Consider the following 27473-nt stretch of genomic DNA (forward strand, 5'->3'; position numbering starts at 1 on the left):
ACCAAATACCAAATACAGGAGTGGGCACAGAGATAGAGCCTTTGCCAGTCTCTGCCAAACGGTGCACAGAGAATGGGGTTCAGGAAGATCCAAAGAATCTTCAAGGAAGGTGAGTGATCTTTGTGTTTCCTGGAGCAGGTTAAGGAGTCAGACCTTGGGTTAGGTCATGGCCTTGCTGGGTTTGACATGTGTGCAGGAGACCCAAATGAGAAACCTCATGGGCATTTGGGTAACGGGTCACTCTCCATGTCCTCAATATATAGAACAGTGCCTACCTAACTCAATACCATAAGCAGGTACCCAAAAATGTGTGTTGAAAAAAGTGAATAGGCCTGGAATTCAAGAATGGCCTGAACTTCTTGACTACCTTCTGTGTGGCAGAGGCTGTTGATCTTCTGTCCCCAGTTATTGTCCTCTGTAGTACTTGAGGATGTGAGTTTCCTATGACCTAATGTTTGCTCTTTGGAATGAAGACATTGTCATTTTGTTCACTTCTGTGTGTCTTGGCCTACTCTAGCCTACAGACAAAATTAGATCAGTATTTGTTGAATACACGAGGACCTAGGAGCATTTGATATGGGCGTGGGTAGGATGTAAGTAGAAGCCAAGAGCAGGGAGGTGCCCGGCAAGCAGGACCATCATGTTCATCACGGGACTTTCAAGTTTGTCACACTTCTGTAGCCCTGCAACTTCTTCTTCCTCCCGAACATGCCACACCTTCAAACCAGGCCCAATCAAACCCTGGTGTTCTTTCATCTGTTAAATGGGCATTTAGACCATGTCCTGCCTAGGTGCTTGCAAGCACTACATGAGGTAATTCCAGGCAACAAATGTTCATACAGGTGATTAAATGCCACGGTGATAAAATGCTTCTGAGTGAGTCGCTGATTTGCATATTGATGCGGACTGTGCTGCCGTAGGTAGAGGAAGCACCCCTGCTCCAGAGACCGTGGGGACCGTGTCTCATTGACAGAAGCATACCTGCCAGCCAGAGATCCCTTCCTTTCAATGACAAAAGACTTCCATCTTGCAATCTGCCTCCTTCCACCTCTCCATTCAAATTGCCATCTCCCAGACAGGCCATGGTGGTGAAGCCTGGCCGCGCCCCCCCTTCCTCATGCGCTATTGTATTGACTCTTCACTGTTTGGGTCTGGGCTGCTGACCATGCTGCTAACACAACTAGTAAGTGGGGGGATTGGAGATAAACAGAGGAAGGTCACGTGATGAATGACCAGACCACAACTCTTGAACCCAGACACCCTGCCTTGTACCCTTCAGCCCCCCTATAAGGTCTGCTCAGGAAATTGCTTGTTAATTGCAGTTCTAGAGCTCCCCTCTCTCTCTTAGACTGCCCCATCCTCGGTCCTGTTAGGACTAAGAGTCAAATCTCATTGGCTCTGTGAAGTCTGCCTTCCCTCTCTGGGTAGAGACATCGGTCTCCCACTGTAAAGTGAGAGGCTGGAGAAATACTGTGTTCCTGCAGGAGTTACCTACTGTGAATGTTTCTTTCTATGCCTTGTATAATTTCACAGTTGCAGCCATGTGGAGGCAGAATGTGACTCCCATTTTACAGTTCAGAAAGCTGAGGCGCAGATAAGATCTCTTGGTCAAAGAGAGAGCTGCTGAGTAGTGGAATCCAAATTAACCAAAAATCAGATCTGTGCTAGCCAGACTTTGTCCATGTCACCCACAGAGCACAGACTGTAGCTTTGATTCTGTCTTGTCTAGAGCAAGGATCTCTTCTCTTCTACCTTGATGCCCAGACACACTGGGCAGGTCTAGAGACCTTAATCACAAAGCAAGATCTTTTCAGGCCTAGAAACTTTTAACCAAGTACATGAGGAGGTGGGGGTGTCCCTCTAGCAAGAAGGCCCGGTGTTATCCTTCCTCTAGTCTGATGCACAGCAAACTTAGTTTTTTTGTCAGTAGGGTGTCATTATGTCTTGCCTAGTCCCCAGCCTCCATCATATGTCCCTGCCTCTGCCAGGGTATGTATCTGCCTCTAGTCTTCATGGTCACATGCCTGCTGTGAGAGACCTTAATGCTTGTCTGCTTGTCTAATGCCCTGGCACCTTTCCTGGTCACAGCAGGCTCTCTCTCTCTCTCTGGGCATTGAAATACACCTCTAAGATGCTGCCAGTAACTCTCTAAGTGTTTGACACTATCTCTTCCTCAGATCCCAGTGATGCCACGCTTGTGAGCTTCTGTGGGGTCATGGCTAGCTCTGCAGTCTGTGTAGCTACGAGCATCTGGTGTTATCTCACCAATCAGGTCTGAGTTTGAAACCCAGCTCTGCTTCTTATGGGCCAGGTAAAGGAGAGATCTCTGTATACTTCAGTTTATTCAGTTCATTATTTATTATATATAATAAGATTAAGACCACTGACATCGAGGAACTGAATTACGTGGCACATGTAAAGTAATAACCACTATTATTTAAAGTAGCCCAGATCCATCAGTTAACATTACAATCTGATCTTCAAGTCATGCCCCACCCACAGAGTTAGCTAACCCCACCCCTTTTAGGACATTTTCCATTTTGCCTGTGCTAGCTCTTCCTATAGACTTTGTTTTCCCACCTACCCCTTTCAAAGTTACTGTGATTTTTTTTTATAATGAATATAAGACAACCAGGTCAGTCAGGATAGGAGAGGCTTTGCCACAGTAACAAATTACTCCGGATTCTTCGACACTTAAGACAACATAGTCCGATTCATAGCCCAAGCTGGTGCTGAGTTAACCGATGCTGGGTCATAGCTCTCTTAGCGGCTGATGCTCAGGGATACAGAACCCCTCTGGTTCTATGCCTCGTCCATCCTAACCAGATGTGTTACATGACTGCTGCAGAAAGAAAGGAAGGCAGACAATTTAATAGTCCCACAAGTCATAGTCATTTCTTTTTACTACATACTATTCCCAAACCTGGTCACGTTCTTAAACCCACTTCCAAGAGTGGTGACAAATACACCCTTCTCCTGGGCCTAAGACCAGGAGATAAAGGTAAGATATGATGAGAACAAAGTGTCCTGTCTCCCCTCCTTACCTATATTTATAGATAACCTCCAGAGTCCCAATGTGTGAGGAAAGCTAGTTGTATCTCAGTACCCCTTCATCTGGACTCCTCAGGCCTGGAAAATCACTCGCTAATCGGTATTGCAGCCCTGCCAACCTCAAAGGACATGAACCCTTTTATTTAACACTCCATCCCAAATGTGGACCAAAAGCATTTGCTTTTCCACTCTTGTGGAGTTGAAGTTAAAGTGAAATATCTAACAATAACAGGTTTTATAACATGGTTGCCAGTGACGCATGAAGAACAAATAAAGAATGCTCCTTTTTTTTTTTTTTCAAAATAAATTTTATAGATCTTTAACTTGGATGTTCTTAAACCCCTTCTCTGCATCCACAGTTCAGAATCCAGCTTGCTTCTGCAATCCAGGGATGCTTGCACATACCCTCTACCCATAAAACATAAGGACAACATTTAAGGCAGAAGAACCAGAGGGAAGGGGTTATGTTCGTGAGTCCTAGAGAAAAGCCACCCCCACCATCTCCTCAAAGGGAAAACCAATGCCACCTCTCTGACTTCATCAGGATTTTCTAATGCACAATGAAGTCAGTTTGCTTTTAAAACTATGATTCGTGAGAACCATTCCAATTTTTATGATTTCAATGTTTGTGTCCTTCCACAAATTCATGTTGAAGTTTAATCTATCATGTGTGGAAGTTTTCAGAGGGCCTTACAAAAGAGCTAGCAGAAAATGTGGCTAGGCCTTTTTGGGCTTCTGTTCTCCCTTCTAGGAGGATCCAGTGACAGTCATCCTGTGCAGAGTATGCTGTGCTAAAGTCATCATCCTGAAAGCAAAGACTGGGCTCTGAGCAGACACCTGCTAATGTCTTGATCTCAGAGTTCCCAGCCTCCATGACTGTGATCTTTAAAGTTTCTCTATTCATAGATCAGACAGTCTGAGGACTTTGTTTTAACAGCACAAATGGACTGAGATATCAATTGACCTACGGATTTTATGGCAAGACCTACCATGCCTACATCCTAATAACTCCTAGCCTTTATGCATTGCAGTCATGTGACATGGCTATGCCTTGAAGTCCTGATCTAAGTAAACGAGACCCAAAGAGAGAGAAATTCCCAGTTTGAGTTTTCTAACTAAGGACCCACTTTTCTGGGTGATGGAACATGGGAGTGATTGATATCGGTAATGATTTCCTACTTGCCTAGAAGTCAAGTATTCCCCATCTCCTTGCCACAGGGGAATACTCTCTCTTTGATCTCAACAAGACAAGCATATCAGAAAACATCTTAATAATTCATCTGAGCGGTGCATACATAATGTAGCCGACATTACAGAGGAAGGAAGTTTCTGTATGAGGACTACCACATCCCTAGCTCCAAGCAGGACACCTGGCACAAAACAGCTGCTAAAATTCTCCTTAAATGATCATTAAAAGGAAAGTGTGGGCTGATGAAGTAGCGCTGCAGTTGAGAGCATGTGGGCTCTTACAGAGGACCTAGGTTCAGTTCTCAGTACCTACATGTCAGCTCACACCACCTGTAACTCCAGCTCCCAAGGATCCATTACCCTCTGGTTTCCACAAGGACCAGGAGGTCAGTGGTCCATATCCATACACACAGGCAAAATACTCAGACATACAACATAAAAATAAACAAGTCTCTTTTTTAAAAGATTTATTTATTTTATGTATATTAGTACACTATAACTGTCTTCTGACCAGAAGAGGGCATCAGATCCCATTACAGATGGTTGTGAGCCACCATGTGGTTGCTGGGAATTGAACTCAGGACCTCTGGAAGAGCAGTCAGTGCTCTTAATCACCAAGCCATCTCTCCAGTCCAACAAATCTTTTCAAAGAGATTATTCAAAGGACAGTAGCTTGACTTGGACAAATTCGCTTCACATTCTTCAAAGCCAAACCTTCAAAGGTATGAATTTGCATGGGATATGTTGAGAAGACCATTGGTGGGCTTGGGAGAGAAAAATGGAGCAGTAGATACAGTCGTATTTCATTGTATATGGTAAGAAATTCTCAAAACTAAGGGAAAATTATATTCTGTTGATTCTTTGAGAATTCCATACAGTGCACTTCAATCATATCCACTGACCCTCCCAAACCTCTTCTCAGGTCTATTCCCAAACCACCTTACCAACCTATACTCATGTCTTCCTTTAAAAAAAAAAAATTGAAAAATTAAAAAAAAAATCATTGAGTTCTGATTGAGTTCTGTCTTAGTCAAGGTTACTATTGCTGTGATGAAACACAGTGATCAGAAGCAACTTGGGGAGGAAAGGGTTTATTTGGCTTATCTGTCCTCATAAGAGTCCATCATTGAAGGGAGTCAGGACAAACAGGACAGAGAACCTGCAGGCAGGAGCCGATGCAGAGGAGTGTTGGTGACTCGTTCCCTATGACTTGCTCACCCTGCTTTCTTATAGAACCCAGGGCTGCCAGCCTAGGGCTGGTACCACCCAAAGTAGGCTAAGACCTCCCCCTTCAGTCACTACTTAGGAAAATGCCCTACAGCCAGATTATTTTCTCAGTTAAGATCCTTCATGTCAGATGACTCTAGCCTGTGTCAAGTTGACATAAAACTAAAGAGCCCAAGTTCAAGCTGTATTGCCCACGTGCTTTGGATATGAGACCTGCCCTGGAATGTGGTTAACTTACAAGAGGTTACATCCTTAAAGAAAACAGTTTGCTTTTCCCAGTGGATATCAAATTCCAAAAGCTCCTAATGGATGGATGGGACTTTGTGCCACCCTTTTGCCGGGATTTTGTCTTGCTTGAGTTTATACAGGTCTTGTGCATTCTGTCATGATCACTGTGAGCTCACATGTGCCATTGTCCTGATGTGTCAAGAAAATGGTTTTTGAAAAGTCATTTAGGATCTCTGCCCTCTCTTCACAGATCTCTGAGCCTTGCGGGAGGAGGTGTAATATAGATATCCCATTTCGGGATGAACATTGCACAGATTCTTCTTAGTCTCTGTACATTGCCATCTACTGCAAGAAGAAACTTCTCTGAGGAGGGTTTGAGAGATGAACTAACCTATGGGTAAAATAATATGTCATTAGAATAATTTTAATAGGGAGTAGCTGTGATCATATTTCACAGTATTCACTATGAAATTCTCAAAAAAAAATCTCATGTTGCTAAATCACATGTTAGTATGATAATTGACTAACAAAAGTAAAAAAAATGGGAACACTAAATACTGGATTATACACTTTTCTCAAACAAAGAAGAAGCAAGACTTTTTATAGGTCTACGGACCTCCAAGATAGTTCTAGGCATTTCATCAAACAAGCATATGTTGTATAGTAATTCATTCAATATTTCCGATCGGTTGTCTATCCCTTCCTACCTACCTGCCTGCCTGCCTGTCTGCTAAAGAACCCTAATCTCCATTTTTAACCGTCTTGTTTTATTTGATATCATATCACTCAAGCCTTTTTAGGCCATCATGGGGGGAAGGAAAAAAGCAATTCAGGGGGAGAAGGATGTCTGGGAAGAGCTGGATCAGTGGAGTGTGGAGACCTGAGTGTGGATACTTCCTGCTCCTGGGAAAAGCCTGATGGTCAAGTGCATGTCTGTGGTCCAGTGTTTGCGGGCAGAGACAGGCAAGCGTATGCCAGGGGCTGGCAGGCCAGGCATACTTCATGTGCTCCAAGTTCCGTGTGAGCCCCTGTCTCAGGAATAAGGTAGCAAATGACAGATAAAGACATCTGATGTCAACCTCTGGCCTCCACATGCAGCTACACACACACACACACACACACACACACACCATGGGGGTGGCGAAGAATCAAACCCCTGTGCTTGTACAGCCAGGGCATGATCTTTCTGATCTTGCGATCTTCGGTGAGAAGAAGGGAAACAACCCTGAAAACTCTGTCATGAAAAATAGAATACAATAGATGTTGTGTCACTTGTTATACAATAGACTTCCAATAAATTTAACTTCCTTTCCCCTTCCCTTCTTTCCCCTTTGAAAGTAGTCGGGATATAAATTATACATAAACAAATTACATGTTCTGCTGAAAGTCCTCAGACATGATTAATGTAACCAATAATAGCGTTAATATTAATAGTGGGTTACTCCAGCAGCAGCATCCTGACTGGCAATCAATCCGTGTACCCCAGCCTTGTCGCCACATGACAGATTGCGCTCAAGGCTTACCCAGGGAAATGGAGAATGCACAGGCTTCCCACTTTCCCATGATATATATATATATATATATATATATATATATATATATATATATATTTCTTCTTCACGTTAGGGTATTGTAGATAAGCCATTACTTATGGCACAAAGTGTAAGTAATACATTTGTCAAGAAGTAAAAAACAGTGATGTGATAGGAAACACTAAGAAGCTTCAAGTAATATCTGAGGCTGAAAGGTTTGGAACAATCCAGAATGAGCCAGAATACAGTTGTCTGCCATTCACTGCCCGTTGCATTATCTTTTCCTGGAATTCACAAATGAATGTTTGTTCATCCCAGGTAGGCTGAAACCAGGGACCAACGTTACGATTGTGCCCAAGTCTTGCTCAGTGATTCAATGAGTCTCTTGAGCTTACTCACAGAAGCATAGGCCAGAGGTTCTTTGAAGGATGTAGGTGGCTCCCAAGGAGATTCACCACTGAAGAGTCCCACCCCAGCGTGAGTGGTGACTTCCCTCAAACTGCAAATATGGAGTCCCCACTTCTGTTTTTTTTTTTTTTTTTTTTTTGGTTTTTCGAGACAGGGTTTCTCTGTATAGCCCTGGCTGTCCTGGAACTCACTCTGTAGACCAGGCTGGCCGTGAACTCAGAAATCTGCCTGCCTCTGCATCCCAAGTGCTGGGATTAAAGGCGTGCGCCACCACACCCGGCTCCCCACTTCTGTTAACTCCTCACCTCTTACAGACCTCCCTAGACCACAGGCAGTTTGGACAGAATTACAGCTAGGATGTACAGCACAGAAGGCGGGAAATAGCTAGAATTTCCGGAAAGGGCCTAACGACCCTTCCATAGCCCTCCTGTGAGGAAAGGTAAACGGGTCTAACTTTGTCTTTTGTAGATAGTCTTAGGCTCTCTGGAGAAGATAGTAATGACTTCTCCAGTAACGACTAATGAAGTTAGGCTTGGAGGGCAGTGGCCCAAAGACTAGATAGGACTTAAATGGGGGTGTGTGGTGGTTTGAATAAAAATGTCCCCCACAGACTTGTAAGGAGAGGCGCTACTAGAAGGCGTAGCCATGTTGGAGCAGGTGTAGCTTTGTTGGAGAAAGTTTGCCACTAGCGGGCGGACTTTGAAGTCTCAGAAGTTCAGGCCAGGTCTAATGGCTCACAGTCTCTTCTTCCTGCCTGCAGATCAAGATGTAGACTGCTCAGCTCCTCCAGCACCATGTCTGCCTGCAGGCTGCCACGCTTCCCACCATGACGATAAAGCACTGAACTGTAAGCCAGCCCCAATTTAGTGTTTCCCTTTGTAAGCGTTGCCTTGGTCATGGTGTCTATCCACTGCAATAGAATTCCTAAGAGAGGGGGCACACTGTGTCCCCTATAGGAAAAGCAAACCAAAGATATTAAAAGATGATCTATCTGTTAAGATCTCTCCCACCTCCCACTTTCAGAACTTAATTTGGGGGAACCTACTTTAAACCTTTTAAGCTCTCAGACCCTGTGAGCTTATTGTTTGGTATTTCTTGAAAATGGAAAGAAATGGCAAACGGGCTGGCTGCGAGGGTGGAGTCTGGAACCAGACTTTCTGGACTGGAATTTCTGTTCCTCCACTTGCTGAATGTTGCCCAGAGGAGGCTACTTAACTTGTGTGTGCCTCAGTTCTCAGCTAGAGATTAGGGCTCATCATAAAGATAATTAGGGAGCGGTCTGCAAGGTCTATGGTCCTGTTTTCTGCAGACAATAGTCTGAGACATGCAGCCAGCCATGTCCTTGTCCCTGATTAACTGGAACTCATGGGGCAATTCCTCCTGGCCCAGGGCCAGGGGACCGGGTACTTGTGCAGATCATATCTCTCTCGACTGGATAGTGGTCATTCCTAAGGTACAGCGAGGTCTAGTTTTACTCAGGTCAAAACTCAGACTTCGCATCTCCAACTCTCCACAGTGACTAGATTTGCTACCCTTCCCCCTCCCGCGTCAGCGTGTGTGATTTGTCTTCTGGTGGAGCTGGACGCCCACTCACTGGGACCGGCTCACTCACAGGATCCAGGCTTGTGAGCAATTTGAGATCCCTGCGGTTGAGGGTGGAGGATGAAACAGTGCTACCTCATTCCTGTAGCTAGGCGTGGCCTGTGCATTGCGACATTGATAACAGTGATTTAAGGTAAGCGGAGAAAGGACAAGAGGAATGGCATTCGGGGTCTTGCAAAGTGCTAAGCACCTTACCAGGGCTCAGATGGCCATTAGTCCTGGAGTTAACCTTGCTGGCCTTCCTTTTAAAGACAAAGAACATCACAGAGGGACTTAGTGAGAAACTGTATTTCCCATCTGCATCTTAGGATAATTAACAGGATGATACACGGTGCCAAGCATAACTCTCTCTTTTGTCTGTTTACTTAGCAATGTTTTTATTACTTATAATATCTAATACAATGTAATGATAGATAAATTTTGAAGAAATAATGCCCCCCAAAAGTCCATACACATTTAGTTCTGATGTAATCCTCCTGGCCTCTCCATTTCCCCTACCCCTTTCCCATTGGACTGTTCTGCCTCCGTAATTTCCTCTTCCCCTATCATGTTCCTTTGGCCTCACTTAAGTCATGATGTTTGTCATCAAGAGATAAATGAGTGGGGCAAGTGGCATGACTCTGGTTAAAGCACTTGTTTCTACAAAGGACTTGAGTTCGATTCCCAGCACCCACATGGTGGCTTTCGGTGGTCTGTAACTCTAGTCCCAGAAGATAGAAAACAAACAAACAAACAAACAACCCCCTTCTGGCTCTTCAGACCTGTACTGTACATAAATACATGGAGACAAAATACACACAGAAGAGTTAGTTAATTTAAAAATTATACAATATATTTTGTTACACTTTAACAAAATATATTGTACTTTCCACTCCCCCACTGCACTGAGATTCTGCCATTCCCACTCACCGAACATCATATTCTTTTTCTCTCTTAACACAAAAATCAGCCTACATGTCCATCAACAGATGAACTGGTAATGAAATGGGTTACACATGCAAGGTGGAATTGTATTCGGTTGTAAAGCAAAACCAAGTTATAAAATTCATAGGAAAATAGGTAAGAAGCATTATATTGGTAACCCAGGCTTAGAAAGAAAACTACCTCTTCCTTGCCCACATGCAGATCCTAACTTCTAAATGTTAACTTCAGTTAGGTCATAGTAAGTACAGGAAAAGGCCAGGAAATTCAAAAGAGCCCAAGGGGAGGAGGAGGAGGAGGCCAAGCCTACTGGCAATGTGGTCCCCACGCCCAACAGCTAAATGAAGGTACCCAGTATACTCTAGGACTCACCACTCTAACTAGTTAGGGCCAAACCAAAGGAAACCTCTAAGAGACCCTGGATATAGGTGGGTTGTTGTAGAACCCCCGAAGCGCTGCTTACCCTTGGCCATGAGGGCTGCCCTGATGCCACCAGGGGGAGCCCTTGTGTTGGGACCATGGCGATGTTGGAGGCCCAATGGCCCCTGGGGCGCAAAGCTGTGCTGAGCAGAGGTCATAAAGGACCCTTGCCCTTGAGGAAAGACAGCAAAGGTGACTGTGAGCAGTGCTGAGCAAAACGAAAATCCCGCAGTCGGTCACCTCTTAGGGGACAAGCAAGCAGGTACTTCTTACCTACTCTCTTCCTCTGCTCCTATCAAGACAAGGGAATCTTATTTTTTAAGACTTTTTGTTTCCACTATAAATATTGTTTATTACGAGTTTCTGTGTTCAATACACAAAATAAAATTTAAATATTTCAGGTGCTTCTGGGATATATGCAATTTATTCTGATTATTGCTAAAATCATGCTCACATTCAAGCCTTGAAGTCCGAGGAACCAGTGTTTATACATGGAAGCACGCTGTCTCATGTGTACCTCAGGTCTGTCCCTGCAGGGTCAGACAGTGACTCTGGAGAGGACAAAATACTGGTCCCATGTCCAGCCTACCCAGGAGTGGGTGTTGTGTGACAGTCAGCACACCTTTCACTGTCCTCCCAGTGCTGCAGCTTCTCAGGGACGCCTCAATGGCCTAGGGATACGGGCCTGTTTTTAAGACTTTGAAAGCCAGGCATGGTGGTGCATGCCTTAAATCACAGCACTAGGGAGGCAGAGGCAAATGGATCTCTGTGAGTTTGAGGCCAGCCTGGTCTACACAGTGATAGCCAGGATAGCCAGGGCTATGTATAGAGAAAACAACAATAATGATTTGGTTGGAGGCATCCCACGTTATACAGTGAGTTTGAAGGCAGCTTGCATAGGAGAGCCTGCACCAAACAATAAACAAACAAACAAACAAAAACAGATTTTTTTTTTCCATAAAAAGCAATGAAACACAGCAGGCCGTATATAAATCAGAGCACAGGTCACACCTGCCTACCTCCAATCCCCATGACAGCTGGGAGATCCGTCGCCCCACCCCCACCCCACCCCACCCCAAATCTAGGAACTGAAGTTTGGGTTTCCAGCCAGGATCAGCTCTGGCAAGAAACAGCAAAGAAATCAGAACCCGAAGGCATCGTCCATCAGAGCTTCTTTCTTTCAGCATCCTACCAGCATCACTCCAAGCTAGCCATCTCTCTAAGCTCCAGTTCGTGCCCTGCTAACTTGTGTGTCCAGCTGAACTTGATTCCGGGGCTACTTGTAAGAGTTAAAGGGATTCATGTCTTAAAACACCGCGACCATGCCTGTTTTTAAAAACAGGTGTAATTTATTTCAGCTTCCTCTCACACCCCCCATTAAACTCCCCTGCTGGCTCAGCGGCACTTAAGAGCTTTCTTTTCTAGGAGCCCTGAGCAGCTTTTGTGAAGTTAAGTAGCCATCAGCAGGGGCGGAGTTGGGCGAGGGCTCTCACTAAAGGAGATCACAGTGTCCTGAGCTTTTCAGTCTAACTTTAGGGACAAGATGTACTCAGCTCTCAGAAACTCCCCCAGATGGGGTGTGATGGGAGAGGACCCGACTCAGGCACAAAGTGAAACCCGTGCAAAGGGAGTGATGGCAAGGAAGCCTCGGGACCAGTGGCCTTCTGCCCACACACTGGCCCCTACCCCTATGCAGCAGGTTCGGCTGGCAGGATGGAGGCCCGCCCACCCGAGGGAGGGAGGAGCCACAGCCCAGGTGGAGCAGGTGAGGAGCCCGGGCTCTAGTTCGTCCCGGACAGGCGAAGTGACTGCAAGCTGGCGGGAGGAGGCGAGAGCATTGTTGGCCCCAGGATCCAACTCTGGGAAGCTGGCATTGTTTCCCAGTCGCTGCCTTGGAGGGCCACAATGGAAGAGGTAAGGCACCCGCTCGCGTGTGGGCTGTCATCTTGCGAACTTTAGTTCCTTCCAAAGGAGGAAGCTCTAGGGAAAGAGCTGCCGGTGTGTTCTGGGCCGGACCAAATATATCAGGTGTCCCGCTACGAAACTGGCATGCTGGCCTTGCTCAGGCAGCCTGTGTCCTCTGTCTCTACAGAACCCCGGGAGCTCTCTCTAACTCAGGGCACAGTTCAAGTGCCTGTCACTTCACTGTTGACTTTCCCTCTCTGTCCGGCCTCTGCGGTGGCAGATGGGTGTCCAGGTTCAAGGACAGAGCATGACTCTGGGAAAAGGTGGCCTCGTAACTGGTATGCCCTGTGGCTTTTTTTTTTTTTTTTTTTACATCGCTGTTCCCTATTAACTCTATGGGCTGGGGCAAAAGTGCTAGTGCCCTTGAGCCCTAGGGATCTATCTCACTTCTGTGAGACTGAAAGTACATGAAAAAAAATAGAACCCAGGCTTGTGGTGGCTCCAGGCTCCAGACTCCAGAGGCTGGGGTGTTGAAAGGCTAAAGCCAGTCTGAGCCACACGGGGGAGGGGGGGGGAACCCTGGAGGATTTTGGTTTTGACAAAAGCAATGCCAGGGTTTGAATGGCTTCGATAGGCTGAGTGCTGTTGGCATAGATAGTCAGAGGTTTTGCTTGGCTAAACCCCATCCCTTCTAGTCCTTGCCCCGCTGTTCTGTTAGTGACTTGCGTTTCACAGATACATACAAGCATGTTGTGCCATATCTCTATTAAGTATTTGGGGGCAAGTTATTTACTACTGAAATTGTGTTACTTCCCACCCAGATGTTTGGTTTACAGTCAGAATGGTGGATCGGTTCTTCTGTGGCTGGCAAGGAGAGCTCCGGAGTTTGAAAGGGGCGCTTGTACCTCTGGCAACAGTTGTATCTCTGGTGGTTCACACCCTTCAGTTAGTTGAGTTTTGGAAAGAGGGAGCCAAGGACCCAAGTTCCAGCCCATTTGTGGTGCTACAATGTTTAGAAATTTCTTCTTTTAGTGAGGTAGGGGAAATTGTTTTTGATTTAGAAAGGGTCTTGCTTTACAGCCCAGACTGGCCTCAACCTTTCAAATGCCTGAGTTGCAGGCACGTGTCACCATGCCGACCTCTATTGGTCGACTTTTGGGACCTTCTTCCACGTTGGCAACTTGCCAGGCTGAACTGATTCTTGTGGATTCAGAAAAAAGGGAAAACCATTTACATTCTGCCCTCTCTGGCAAGCCAGGTGGCGAGCCCACCACTACTTCTGCTTGTCAAGCTGATGGGACAAAGACCTGGAGGTCATTGTTCCCGGGGGTTTTTAGGTGAGGAAGCCGAAGGACAGTACATTATTGCTACATGGTATGGCACCACCAGTCAGAGCGGGGCTAAGGCCTAGGCTCGGGTTGGTGAATCATAGCTCCTGGGAGCCGGCTCTAAGCCAGGCAGCATGAGCAAGGATTACTTACTCCAGCAGAACAGACGGGATGTACAAAAAGTATCAAAGGATGTATTTGCTTCCTAGTAACATTTTATAGAACAAGTAAACCCAGTGCACGTCTACCTCTGCTCAGAAAAACGAGGGGAAAAGACCCAAAAGAAATATGGGTAGTTTCTCATCTGGAAAGGATCCATCTATTGTTTTAGAAAGCCAACGGAACATTCCTTTATATAATATATACATTTTTGACCACCTCCTTTGTATTGTCAATTTCCTTTTTGGATACGTGGATACGGTTAGGAACCAAACAGTCCAAAATCTCTGCATCAGCCAGGCACACTGGTACATGAGTGTAATTGTAGCACCTGGAAGGCTGGGGCAGGATCAAAAGTTCGAGGCCAGACTAGGCTATGTAGCTAGCCTAGTTTTCATGAAGCTTTCTATACTAGTAAGAAAAGGAGAAGGAAACAACAATCTAAGGGTTAAATGGTAGCTGATGCAATGCAGACGTTCAAAGCAGAGAAGGGTCTAAGGCCATGAGGCTGCAGAGGAGACTGCCATTTTAAGGGGCACAATGTCAAAGGTCAATGTGAAGAGGAAACTGAACAGAAACTTTTTAAGTTAGAGAGTGGTTGCATGGATGTTTGGGGGGAAAGATTCTGTTGAGACGCAGAGTTCTTCTAAGCTGCTTTGATGAAGAACAAACAGCCAAGTGTAAGATAAAGAAGCAAAGCAAGCAAGGGGTAGAAGCTCACATCATAAAGGGCGTGGAACCCTTAGTGAAAACTAGCTTTGCCCGACGATGGCGAGTAGCTAGCTATATGGCACCATCTGGCTTCCATTTCCTAAGAGTCAGGTGGCTGGAGTTTGGAAATGAGATGGCTGGAAGTGAGAGAGCAACAGCTGGCTGGCCTGGTAGAGGGAAGGTGCATAGATCTAAGGAGAAATGGCTCAGGCTGGGCTTGGCAGGAAGGGTGGTTACAAGTGTCGGATTCTGGGTCTCTGACTTTGGATGACTGAACTAACCATATTTTGGCTTTATGAGGCACAGAAGTGGCTCTCATTTGGCAAAAACTACTTTGAGCTGTGAATTTTGATCATTTCCTATACAGGTAAATGAATAGTCTGTGTGTTCTCTGTTGCTAAGCAATGAGTTTTAGTAGGATGGGTGTAGCAAGTGCACTTTTAGCTTTCGATATGGTACTTTCTATTTACCATGAGATTGTTATGCCATTATCCTGTGATAAGTCAAGGTGCATCTGTATGCTAAAGGCAGAGTCATCGAGGTACACTGGCTAGAGAAGGGAAGGAGGGAGGAGGATTGTTGATGACCCAAAGGCACAAAGGCTGAACTTGAGGAAGGAAGGAGCCAGCATTTTTTTAAAAGATGACTTAATACTGAGCAGTTCAGAAGGAGACCAGGACTCAGTTTTAGACATGGGATGACTGAAGGGCTAATTATATAGAGGGACACTTGGCTTCAGAGTTCACCGGGGAGGTTGAAGCAGGAGACTAACCAGAATAATATCTACATTAGAACAGTGCTGACTGACAATGCATAGGTGTTTAAGACCCATGGTGTTAAAACTGACCTCACATTCTCCAACATCCTCCTCAGGAGGTGAAAGCGGGCTCCCTGTACTGTGTCTGGGCTAAACTGCAGGCTGCCTTGAACACTGTAGGTGGCCATGTACGGCACTGTGGGACTTCACCGACTCCGAAGAAGCACTGCTCCCGTCTTGTTTTGAGAACTGAGCCTTACAGCCCTGAGCTAGGTCACCAGCCCTTGCCCTGGCACTTCCATGCTGAAGATAACCTCCTGCACACCCTGACTGGAAGTTCTGGATGAGCCTAGCTTGCTAGCCTTCCTGCAAGGCTTTTCTCAGGGCCTCACAGACTGCACCAGCACCAGGCAAACCCCACAGAGCGACTTTCATCAACACTCTGTGGATAGAAAACTCACCCAATTGGGCCATGTTAATATTCTCCTCCTACACTATGGGGGAGATGCAGAAGGGTTTATGTTCATTTTAGGTCACTTAATTTTCTGTTGTTTGGTTCGCTATTAGTAGGTAGAAAAACAAATGGATACCTTTAGGGTTTTGTTTTGTTTTTCAGTTATTAAAAGAAAAGTTACTTTTATCTGGGCATAGTAATACATACCTCTAGTCCTAGCATTTAAAAAGCTAAGGCAAGAGGACTGTAAATTTAAGGCCAGCCTGTGCTACATAGTGAGTTTCTATCTGAACACGCTGCCACACAGCTTTAATCCCAGCACTCTGGAGGCCAAGAATGTGGGCCCCTGAGCTCAAGGCCAGCCTTATCATTACAGCAGTTCCAGACCATTCAAGATCACATAGTGAGACCTTGTCCCAAACAAACAACAGCAAAACTGTGTTTCTTATCAATATATGGTTTGGAGGAATTCTGTAAGAGTATGCTTTGAGCTGGCTCAGTTGGCAAAGGGCCTGCCACGAAGGCGTGAGAACCTAAACTCAATCTGCAGTACCTACGTCAAACGGCAGGCTTTGTGGCATAAGCTTGCAATTCTCAAACTGGAAAGGCAGAGACCTGAGGGTCCCTGAGCTTGATGGACAGTTGTCTGGCAGAATCTGTGAACTCCAGGTTCAGTGAGAGAGCCTGCCTCAAAAACCAAGGTGAGTGGCTCCTTAGGAGCCACATCTGGGGTCGACCTCTGGTCTCCACATGCATATCCAAATATGTACACGTACACACAAATATGTGCATATACAAACATCACACACACACACACACACACACAGTGGGGGCTGCTTTACAAGACCCTCATGCTGAAAGGTTGCTAAGTTCTTTTTCAAATGCAGAGTTAAGTGGTATCGTAGCCTGTGCTCTTAGCCAGATGTGTTTTCCCCTGGGTCCAGTCTTAACAAGAGAGAATTGTAGCATTTTTTTAGTTAGTGCTTACCAGTCAAGTTGTCACCACATGTTTGATGGATGAGCTTGAACCACATTGAGAATCAAGCCAGGGAGCTGGAGAAATGGCTCAGTGGTTAAGAGCACTGACTGCTTTTCTGAAGGTCCTGAGTTCAATTCCCAGTAACTACATGGTGGCTCACAACCATCTGTAACGAGATCTGATGCCCTCTTCTGGAGTGTCTGAAGACAGCTACAGTGTACTTACATATAATAAATAAATAAATCTTAAAACAAAAAAAAATAACAAAAAAAAAAAAGAGAGAGAGAGAATCAAGCCACATTGAAGTTCACCTCTGCCCATTGGCAGGCAAGTGATTTGAGCAAGTGCTGGAGTTGGGAAATCTCTCAAAGTCCAACCAGTTTAACAACTCCCATTTTTACAAGGAAATTTGAGTCCCCAGGGCAGAAAATGGGCAGCGGTTTGAAACTACCCATCCAGTCTCTGTAGCTCGGATACCTGTTCTTACTCATGTTGAGTTGGAAGATCTTCTTCTTAGCCCCAACTCCTATAGACATCACAGAGACATTGAGCAGGCATCTTCCATGGGCCAGGCCCCGCCTTAGCGTCTGAGAGGGACCTGCCTTACCTGACATCTAGTGCCTCAGCCTTTCAGAAGAATGTTAAAAAAAAACAAATGGTAGAAAGTACAGTCGTGAAGATTATCCTTGCCTCGATGGCAGTAGTGTGGCTGGTACCTAGCCCAGCTTGGGGACTCGTTTGAGGGGCTGCCATCTGTGCAGAATGTCAGAGGGGAGGTAGCAATGTATCAGAGGAAGAGGAGATGAAGAGTGGGGGTGGGGTGGAGGGCAGCAGACAGGCTCAGAGGTACACAGTGTTGTTGGGTGAGTCAGGGGACACCCTTGAAGTGAAGTGTTACTGGGGTGGAACGTTTTTCTAATAAAAGTAAGTTGCCACAGTGGAACCCTAAGATTTAGAAGGGATGGGTTAAAGGGCCCTAGGTGATGCCTGTTTTTTTTACTCTGAGAACTGAAGGAGCCACGGGATTGGGGAGGGGGAGCTTTTCTTCTAAAATTCGGGGTTGAGCTTTGTGTCCTGTGGTGGTCTTGAGGCAGTAAGCTATTACCAAGACCACATTTGGCTAATTTGAATAGAATCTAGGCATGAATGCCAATGAAACACAGTTTAGCAATGCTTCAAGAGAAATGTTTGGGTTTTCTCTGTTTTACCTAAATAATCTGATGTTTAAGGAAAATGCCCTAAGGGAGAATCTATTATTAAATAATGGGGTGCCAGCTGGTTTCTGTCTGCATGTGTCTCCAGTCACAAGGATTAATCCATCCATGAGGATTCACCTGCAGTGACAGCTCTGGTTGGTGAGCTTGTCTGGGGAGAAGACAAACAGCTGTGGTCGAGAGGCATGGTGGGTGGTGCACACCTGTAATCCCAGGACACAGAAGGCTGAGGCAGGAGACTTCTGTGAGTTCCAGGCTAGTCTGGGTTATGGAGTAAGACTTTGTTTGTTTGTTTGTTTTAAAGTTTGGCAAGTTCACAAATGTGTTATGAGGGGAAAGAAACCATCAAATAAATCACTGAATAAAAAGGCTGGACAGCTCACATCTGTCTTGGCTGGTAGGCTGTGGGAAACATCCTCTTGGACTGTACTGTCTGGTCCTTGCTGGTGAGACAAGAAGTGATTTGTATCATTGCCTCATAGCGATCCCCACCCTTATCATCATGGCTTCAAAGGGAAGAGTCAAATTCTCCTTCTCTGAATCCTTCACTTGCATTTCTCCTGAGAAAATGCTCCCAGCAGGCAGTGTGGGCCATGCCATTCTGCTGCTGCATCTTAGCCATTTTCGATTCCTGTGATGGGGAGTCCATGCCGATCAGCCCAGCTGACAAGGCTGCAGTCTTGGTGCCCACACAGTAGCCTCCCACTTTAGCCACTGTCCTTGGGCTATCCCAGTACCAGCCCGGCAGTTCTGTAAGCATCTTCACCCAGAGGCACGAGCTCTTGCTGGTGTGACTCAAATCAAGTCCTGCTTTGCCACAATTGGTCTTTCCTCTCCTCACAAGACCCCAGGCCCTTTGACTGGAGCCAAGTGTGGACTCTGAGGTCCCATGGGGTAAAGTACTGTCTTGTAAGAGACAGGAGAGCTTGCCTCTCTCAAAGGCAAGGCCTCTGAGGCAGCCTGACTGGTTTATCCCGAACCCTGATACATGCCAGTTTCTTGGTTTTGAGCAAGATATTTAATTTCTCAGGGCCCCAGGTGCTCTGTTTGTAAAGGAGGGAAAGTAATCCCGCCCACTTAGCATTCCACAGACGCTTAAATACGTTCACACGAATAAAGAGCTTGTACCAGTCCGCAGGGCTCAAAGGGCAGATAATGCTATGACATAACAGTATCTTACAGGAGGAACAAGTGGCTGCTGCAGTTGGATTGTGTCAGTCTTGCATTGAAGGCCCAGCCCGAAGTGCTTGGAGAATGCACGTGTTATTTAGAGGGTCTTAACAGAATTGTCAAATTGAAGTGAGGCCGTAAGAGAGTCCATTTTAATCCAGCATGAATGATAGCCTCAGGAAAGAGGATTTAAACAGGGGAGCATGCAGAGGATAGAAGGTGTTACCGTGAGAGCACCCTGTGAACATCAGAACCACCATCAGGCTCCAAGCAGATGAAGACCTACGGTCCCCAAGAGGGACCTGACCCTACCTGCACCTTGAACTTGAACATTTACCTTCCAGAACCATCAGACAACAAATTTCTCTTGTTTAAGCCACAACTTATGGGCATTTAATGGATGCCCCAGCAAAGTTCTGCAAGAACCCATATACACAAGTTAACAAGAAAGTTGATGTTAGTATTCAAGGAGGTTCCACAGCCCCCACCCCCAACCCCCAGAGTGATGTTTCATGTCACTGTTTAATGCACTCCAAAGCAGCAGCTATGCTTAACTTTTCAGAAAAGGGGCTTGAGAAAGTGCTTCACGGGGACTGGACAGACATGAGGTTGGCATCGAAGCTGGTGTTCCACCCAGTCAACAAATCCCTGGAAAGATTCTCAAAGGTTAATCAAAATAACACCCCTTTTGCTAGACTTCACTAAATACAGACCAGCTGTACAGACTGAACTTTAGAATTTTCCTGCAACTTTGCACCATGACTATGGAAGGAGTTCACACTTTTCCTTTCTCTGATCTCTTGACTATTTTACTATTATTTTTCTATTTTACAAATAGGGTAGGATGCTGGTGCAAACTAAGGCTGTTTAACTCAAAGGGTGATTCTTCTGTGATTTTTACATTTTATTTATATTTTGTGTGTATGTAGGTATGTGTGCGTGTGTGTATGTGTATGTACGTGTATGTCTGTGTGTGCCATGGTGAACAAGTGTGGAGGTCAGAGGACAGCTAACGAGGAAGAGTTAATTCCCTTCTACCATGTGGATGCTAAGAATCAAACTCAGGTGAGCAAGCTTGACAGGGATTGCCTTCCTTATCCTGTAGCCCTTTAATACCGTTCCTTGTGTTGTGGCCACCTCCCACCATAAAATTATTTTGTAGCTACTTCATAACTGTAATTGTCGCTACTGTTATGACTCATAATTCGCTACTGTTATGACTCATAATGTAAATATCTGAAATGTGACCCCTGGAGGGGTCGCGACACACAGGTTGAGAACCGATGCACTAAGCCGTCTTGCTGGCCTTCTGGTTGCAGTTCCCTTTGTTGACTGGCTTTGTCCCTTTCATTGTGATGATAGTGGATGCCGATGAGACAGAAGTCCAAGCTGTTAGGCCGGGACCTGCGTGTGACCCACCACCTGCCACACACTTGCTACTTGTCCCCAGACAAATCGGTTGCCTTCTCTGACTTTAGTTTTTCTCATCAAAATTGACACCTGCCAATTTTGTCAGTAAGACTTACATTTTGAATAGTATATTTGAGTAAACAGGAAAACTAAAATGCTGTACTTAACAGTTGTTGATATTGTCAAGCTCCTCATCCATAGAATCAGAGCAGAGCCACCACTTAACCACTGGTATGCAAAGCGTTTCCAAGCCCTGTGACATCTCCCCCAGCCCCGGCCCCCCATCTTTGGGGAAGTCGCTCATAACTTGTTTTAAAAATCAGCCAGGGCTGGAGGCAAGAGGGGAGAAAGGAGGCGGGAGGTGAGCATGGTTTCTAAAATTTTTGAGGACTGAATTTTTATTAAGCCAGTATCATTTATACAGTTTTGAAGGACAGGTAGAGACATGCAGGCTTCAAATGCCCTTTAAAACCAAAGCACCCACAGCGGTTGTGCACCCACAGCGGTTGTACTATTTCTGGTTTGGCTGGTTGTTGTTGTTGTTGTTGTTGTTTGGAGTGATAAGGATAGAATCTAGTTCTTTGTGTATGCTACTCTACCAAACCACTCTGTTCGCTTTTCTTCCCTTTTTGTTTCTTTTCTCTTTTTAAAGGTAGGGTCTCATTAATGTTTCATTGCCCAGGCGGGCCTTGAACTCACTCTGTAGCCAAAGACATTCTTGAACTTCTAGCCCTCCTGCCTCAGCCTCCCAAGTAGCTGCTCTCATAGGCCCGGGCCACCAGGGTCTGCCATGATGCTATTTCGAGTGAAGTGTGTGCACTGGGACTGTTTTGTCTTCTATGGTATGAGCAGAGAGCGTGAGGCTGAGAGTCTCGGGACTCGTGTTCAACTTGATGTCCTCCTCTCATGCCTGGATACCTGAAGGTGAATTATTTTACCCTCTGTGGCCTTTGGCTTCCCTGTTTGTGAGAGAGGATTTAAGTGTGGAGAGCAGGCAGCTAAGAGCATGTAACAGCAGAACTGTCTGTATCGTCTGAGTGATGTGAGGGGCTGCTGAAGTATGTGATACACGAGAAGAGGCCCTGATCTGAAGACACCAGATTCTCACACGTGAGCTGGCCTGAGCACTGATATGGTACTGTAGTGTGAATTGGTTTGAGCACTGACATGATAATGTAGAGGTTTTCACACCATCACCTTTTGGTTGTACACAGAATTATTTAGATTACCTTCAGGCTGTCTGTATAAGATATATATCATATATACATGATTCTTGTATTTAGATATCACAATGCATATATAGAATATTCCAAACTTCTAAGAAATCTGACATCAAATATACTACTGGGCTCACATTTTTTGAATGAGGGTTGCTTAACTATTTCTGTCTTCTGCCTTGTTTGATCTCTAAGTCATAGACCAAGGACCCCAAGGTCTGTCACTGTACCCCTCATAAACCGAGTATACTACTACATGTGTGTTCTGTGCTTTCCCTTCTCCTTGCCCCTCACCACAATTTCATGCTCAGTGACTATTTTAATGAACTTAATGTCCTGGAAAGGGTAGAAGATATTTATAGAGCACGGTCTAGTCCTTTCAGACACAATTTCATTCAAACCTCACCAATCCCATGAGAAAGATGCTAATCTCCCTTTTACAGACAAGGAAATGGTTCTCTGGGTTGCCTGATTTTGTTCAAAGCCTCATAGACGAAGAGCCAGGAAGCCAGTCTTTGAACCATATGCTCTACTTAAAGTCCCTAGATGCTCAGCAGGTTAGGTCACCACCTTTTGAGTTTATTATCTGGGAAAGCACAGAGACATTAGCTTGTGTACTGCAGTTTTATTTTTCCATTTGGAGTAGAATAGTATGTTTACTATGATGGCTGGTCTTGGTCATCTTGGACTTGACTGATTCTGGAATCAACCGACCGGGCACTCCTGTGAGTGCTCCTTTAAATTCGTATTCATTCCATCAGTTCTGCTCCTCTGGAGAATACAGATTAGCACAACTACCAAAAACAACAACAACAAAAAAAAAAAAACCAAAAAAAACCCAAAAAAAACAAAAACAAAAAAACCCCCAAAAAACAAAAAACCAAAACCAAAACCAAAAAACAAGTAGCCATCACTGTCTTAGTCAAGAGATGGATAGGAGTTGAGAATAGAAGACTTTAAGCTGAAACCTAAAGAAGCAAATGAGTGAAACAGGGTCAGAGAACTGTATGATGTCCTGGCTGTGGTAGATGTGTCACAGAGACTAGTTAAAAACGGGATAGGGAGTCCCTTAGAGACAAAACAGTTGCCCGACATGTGTAAGGCCAAGAGTTGGGAGGGGAGAAGGGAAGAGGTGGGAAATGGTTTGTTAAAAATGCAGTCAGAGCTCCCAGGGACTAAGCCATCAACCAAGGAGTACACATGGCTCCAGCTGCATATGTAGCAGAGGATGGCCTTGTCAGGCATCAATGGGAGAAGAGGTCCTTGGTCCTATGAAGGCAGGATAGATGCCCCAGTGTAGGGGAATCGAAGGTGGGGAGGCAGGAATAAGTGGGTGGGTAGAGGAACACCCTCTTAGAAGCGGGATGGGGAGGGCGGGGTCACGTGTGAGGGAGGGGGGATGAGATAGGGGGTTTCTGGGAGGGGGAAACTGGAAAAGGGGATAACATGTGAATATCCCCCCCCCAAATGCAGCCTGTGGGGCTGGACTCACTGGATACAAATCTCACCCTGGCTGCTTGCCCTCGGAGGCCCTGGACACTGCTTTATGCGTTATTTACAAAATACATCATCATATTAGTGGAGCTTGCCACATAGTTATTTTTGTAAAAGACAACTGAGCTTTAGATATAAAGCTCTTAGCATATTACCTAGCACATGCTGTTCCTTTAATACTGACTGTTACTAATAAAACGTCCGTGTCCCCTACATTTTCTGGAGTGTGGTGTGGCAGAACTTGTAGGCATGGAACCTCCCAGAAGGCATGGCAATGGTGTACTTGACTGTGGTGGACTGGGGAGGGGTCCGAAGGAACTGTATTGCAGAAAGAGCATACATGTCAGCGGTAGAGCATGCCCACACGGTCAAGTGGCTTAAGGTTTTTTGAGGTTAACTTCCTCTTCTGTTGAATGGACTTGATAACACGTTACACACCTTCTTTCAGATGGCCATGGAGATCAGATCACATCAACAAGGAAAGAGTTTTGTGAACTATAATACAAGATACAAACAGAAGGAAATTATGGCGGAAAGTGATTGTAGACTTGATAAATACCTGAGGTAGGGTGAAGGCAGGGCCTAGCTCTAGCTCTCTCCTACTCTGTTACATCTTGGAATCATTACTTACCTCATTTCCTTGCCTTGACAAAGTACCTGGGCAAAAGTAACTAAAGGAAGGCTGTCTTTTGTCTTTGTGCTTACTCTTCCAGAGAATAGAATGCAGTCCAAGATGGAGGTGGGGTAACGGGTGGGGCAAGATGCTGCTGGTCACATTGTGTCTTAAACAGCTTCAAACACAGTAGCCAATACTTGTATTCTGTTTTCTTTCTCCCTTTGTTTTAGTCCAGGACCACAGTGAATGTAATGTACCTCTCACATTTAATATAGATCCTGGTTAGCTTTGACTGTCAACTGGACACAGTCTAGTCATCTGAGAAGGAAGTCCATTGAGGAACTGCCTAGATTCCTCAATGAATTGAGGAAAGAGGATTGGCCTATGCACATGTCTATGAAGAGTTGTCTGGTTTTTTTAATTGATGTAGGATGGTCCAGCCCCATACTGTGCACGGTCAGAACAGGCAATCTTGGGCTATGTAAAAGAAGCTAACCGATCGTGGACTTACTAGTAAGCCAGAAAACAGCATTCCTCCGTGTTTCCTGCTTCAAGTTCCTGCTTGCATTCCTGCCCTGCTGTCCTTCAATGACCTGTAGCCTGTAAGCTGAAGGAAACTGTTGCCTCACTTGTAGCTTTTGGTCAGAGTGCTTTATCAAAGCAACAGAGATAAAACTAGAATAGGGTGTGTCTTCCTACCTCTGTTCATTTAAACTAGATAATCCCTCAGAGACCTGCCTGGAGATATGTTTCCCCTGGAAACTCTGCATCCTATCAAGGCGATAATCAGGATCCGCCCTCATTCCTGGTGTTGAATCTGGATGGGCTCAGAAAGGCCTGTTTTCAAGTTAGTTAAGCCCAAGTAAAAGTTAAGTAGGAACGTTAAGGGTCATGGGCTTCCACTGGTGAAATGCCCATGCGGGAAATTTTATCGTATTACCTGGTCTCCAGCTAGGATTTGATATTTATGAGAGCCTTAGTAAGGGAAAAGAATAAATACAATTATTTCCATTTTAGATATTATCAAAATAGAGATCTCTTTAATTGAGCAACAAATATTTTAGCTAACTTCCTTAAACTGTGACATATTTGTTGAGAAATAATGAACATGAACCTATTAGCTTTTACTCTAGTGTTATGATAGACCCTAAGGTTTACCACAAACTTTCAAAACCAGAAGAGAGCTCATGTTCTAGATCATCAGCTCTCAACCTGGGGATTGAACAACCCTTCCACGGGGCTTACCAAAAACCATGGGGAAGCACAGGTATTTACATTATGATTCATATCTTTAGTAACATAACAGTTACGAAGTATCAACAAAAATAATTTTATTCGGGATCACCACACAAGAGGAACTGTTTTAAAGGGTCCAGCAATAAAAAAGGTTGAGCTCTGCTTTAGATGAACAGAGACTCTGAGGTTCTACCCCAGTGTTATCTCTCCAAGGAGTCAGACCTTCGTGAGGATCCAAAGCTTATGCAGGACCAGAAATTCACCATCACTCCAGGCCTCCTATTCTCTCAAAGCTAGATGGCGGCCTGTCATTTTTTATTTGTGGAGTATCCTGTAACTTTAAATGTCTTATTCATTCATCTTGTCTCTTAAAGCACAGACAATCCAGCCATCACCCTTAAAGCCATGCATGCTATGTAGACTGTCAGTGTTACTCTGCCCTCTCATTCTGACCGTTGAACTCAATCTGTTTTTGAGCCAAGTCCCAGATCTGCCCCAGCACCCATGAGAAAATTCAAGGCTTCATCAGATTCTTTTTTCGTCAGGGGTCGCTTTACTATTCCCCACTGTTGCTAACTAAACTTAAAGAGAGACGCCCCAAAATAGAGTAGCAATGGAGCTGGGGTCTGGTGCCACTGTTCTCTGTGAACACCATCACCAGATCCAGGTATAAGTTGGAAGTAGAAAGGAAAACAGAAGAAGAGAGCAAAGTCATAGAGTTTGTTAAGCTATGTGCACCGGCAACATGACCGCCTAAACATGAGGTGAACAAAGACAACAATAGATATGCTAACATGGACTGGGTTGGAGGAGCCCATGAGCCCTCAACCCTAAATATAGAACTGTAGGCAAGTAAGGAATGCCCCAAATGGAGAACTAGCCTTCCCCAGGGAAGAGCACATGGATTGTACACATGGACACACACTAACCAATACCAAATGGTCAGCTCTGAGAACAAACATACAAGTAACACATGTAGATTGAACAGGTTGTGTTTATGTATTTAGGAATATAGATGTATGCATATATGTGGACATATAACAACAAGTAACGAAAAAAGGCCATGACTTTGAAAGCGAGTAAGGAAAGATATATGGGAGGTTTGGGAGGGAGGAAAGAGACAGGGAAAATGATATAATCTCAAAAGCGAAAAGAAAAAAATAAAAGAATTCTGACCTAGAATATAGATCAGAGGGGATGGAGAGGGGGTTCAACAGTTAAGACCATCTGTTGCTCTTGCAGAAGACTGGAGTTTAGTTCCCAGAACTGACATGGTAGCTTGCAACCACCTATAACTAAAATCCGAAGAGATCTAAAACCCTCCTCTAGTCTTCACGGATATCTTTTCTTTTCTTTCTCTGTTACTGGAAACTAAAATGCCACCTATCAAAACTGACAAATGAACTTCCCACGTGAAAACACCAGGCTGATTAGCTGGGCACGTGTTTTTTACCACAGATGATCACCCTGCCAGCATTCACCTCATAATCATGAGTGGGTCAGCATTACCCCCACTGTCACCACTCTGATCTCAACAGTCTATCCCAACATCATTGCTCAAGGGATTCCTTTGTGCCAACATTAGTGCCCATCATGGCAGTGCTTGGTTCCTCAGTTCATGTGTCAGAATATAGAAAACAGAACTGAAACAGCTTTGTGAAGGTAACACACATCTGGATGCCAACCTAAACCGTTTCAACCTTCAAACCTTAGTCCTGCTCTTAGTCCTACTGCTATTATTGAAAGTCATTCTAACCAGGTAAGCAAGATATATAGTAACTATTGAAACACACACATTTAGTGAGGGGAAGGTCACAGTGGAGAGCTCTGGCATGATATAGAGTTTCTTTTTAAAGTCATCAGTGCATGGTGACCTCCAAGGGCCAAGGATGCATCTTTCCTGGGAAGCAGATGAATGGAAGATGGTGTTGGTCCCATGTAGTTGACCACTTCCAAAGGTGAGGGACCTTGTGAGCTGGTGCTAGGAGTGTTCATCGGGGACTGATGTGTCACTGATTGTCCTAGCTAGGGTTTCCATCACTGTGAAAAGACACCATGACCACAGCAACTCGTTTTTTTTTTTTTTTTTAATTTATTTATTTATTTATTTATTATTTTCTTTATTTACATTTCAAATGCTATCCTGAAAGTTCCCTATACCCCCACCATCACCGCCCCTGCTCCCCTACCCACCCACTCCCACTATTTGGCCCTGGCCTTCCCCTGTGCTGGGTCATATAAAGTTT

General features: G+C 45.0%; 1 protein-coding gene across 1 annotated transcript in view; it reads left to right on the forward strand.

Annotated features, from left to right (window-relative positions):
• Nucleotides 1-12290: 12290 nt before the first annotated feature.
• Nucleotides 12291-27473, forward strand: part of Fyb2 (FYN binding protein 2) — a 107633-nt gene continuing 92450 nt past the window's right edge. The window contains 1 exon segment of the mRNA XM_021200483.2: nucleotides 12291-12491. Coding sequence (XP_021056142.2) covers nucleotides 12291-12491 — 201 coding nt within the window.

The sequence above is a fragment of the Mus pahari genome, chromosome 6 (assembly GCF_900095145.1).
Source record: "Mus pahari chromosome 6, PAHARI_EIJ_v1.1, whole genome shotgun sequence".
Lineage (NCBI taxonomy): Eukaryota > Metazoa > Chordata > Mammalia > Rodentia > Muridae > Mus > Mus pahari.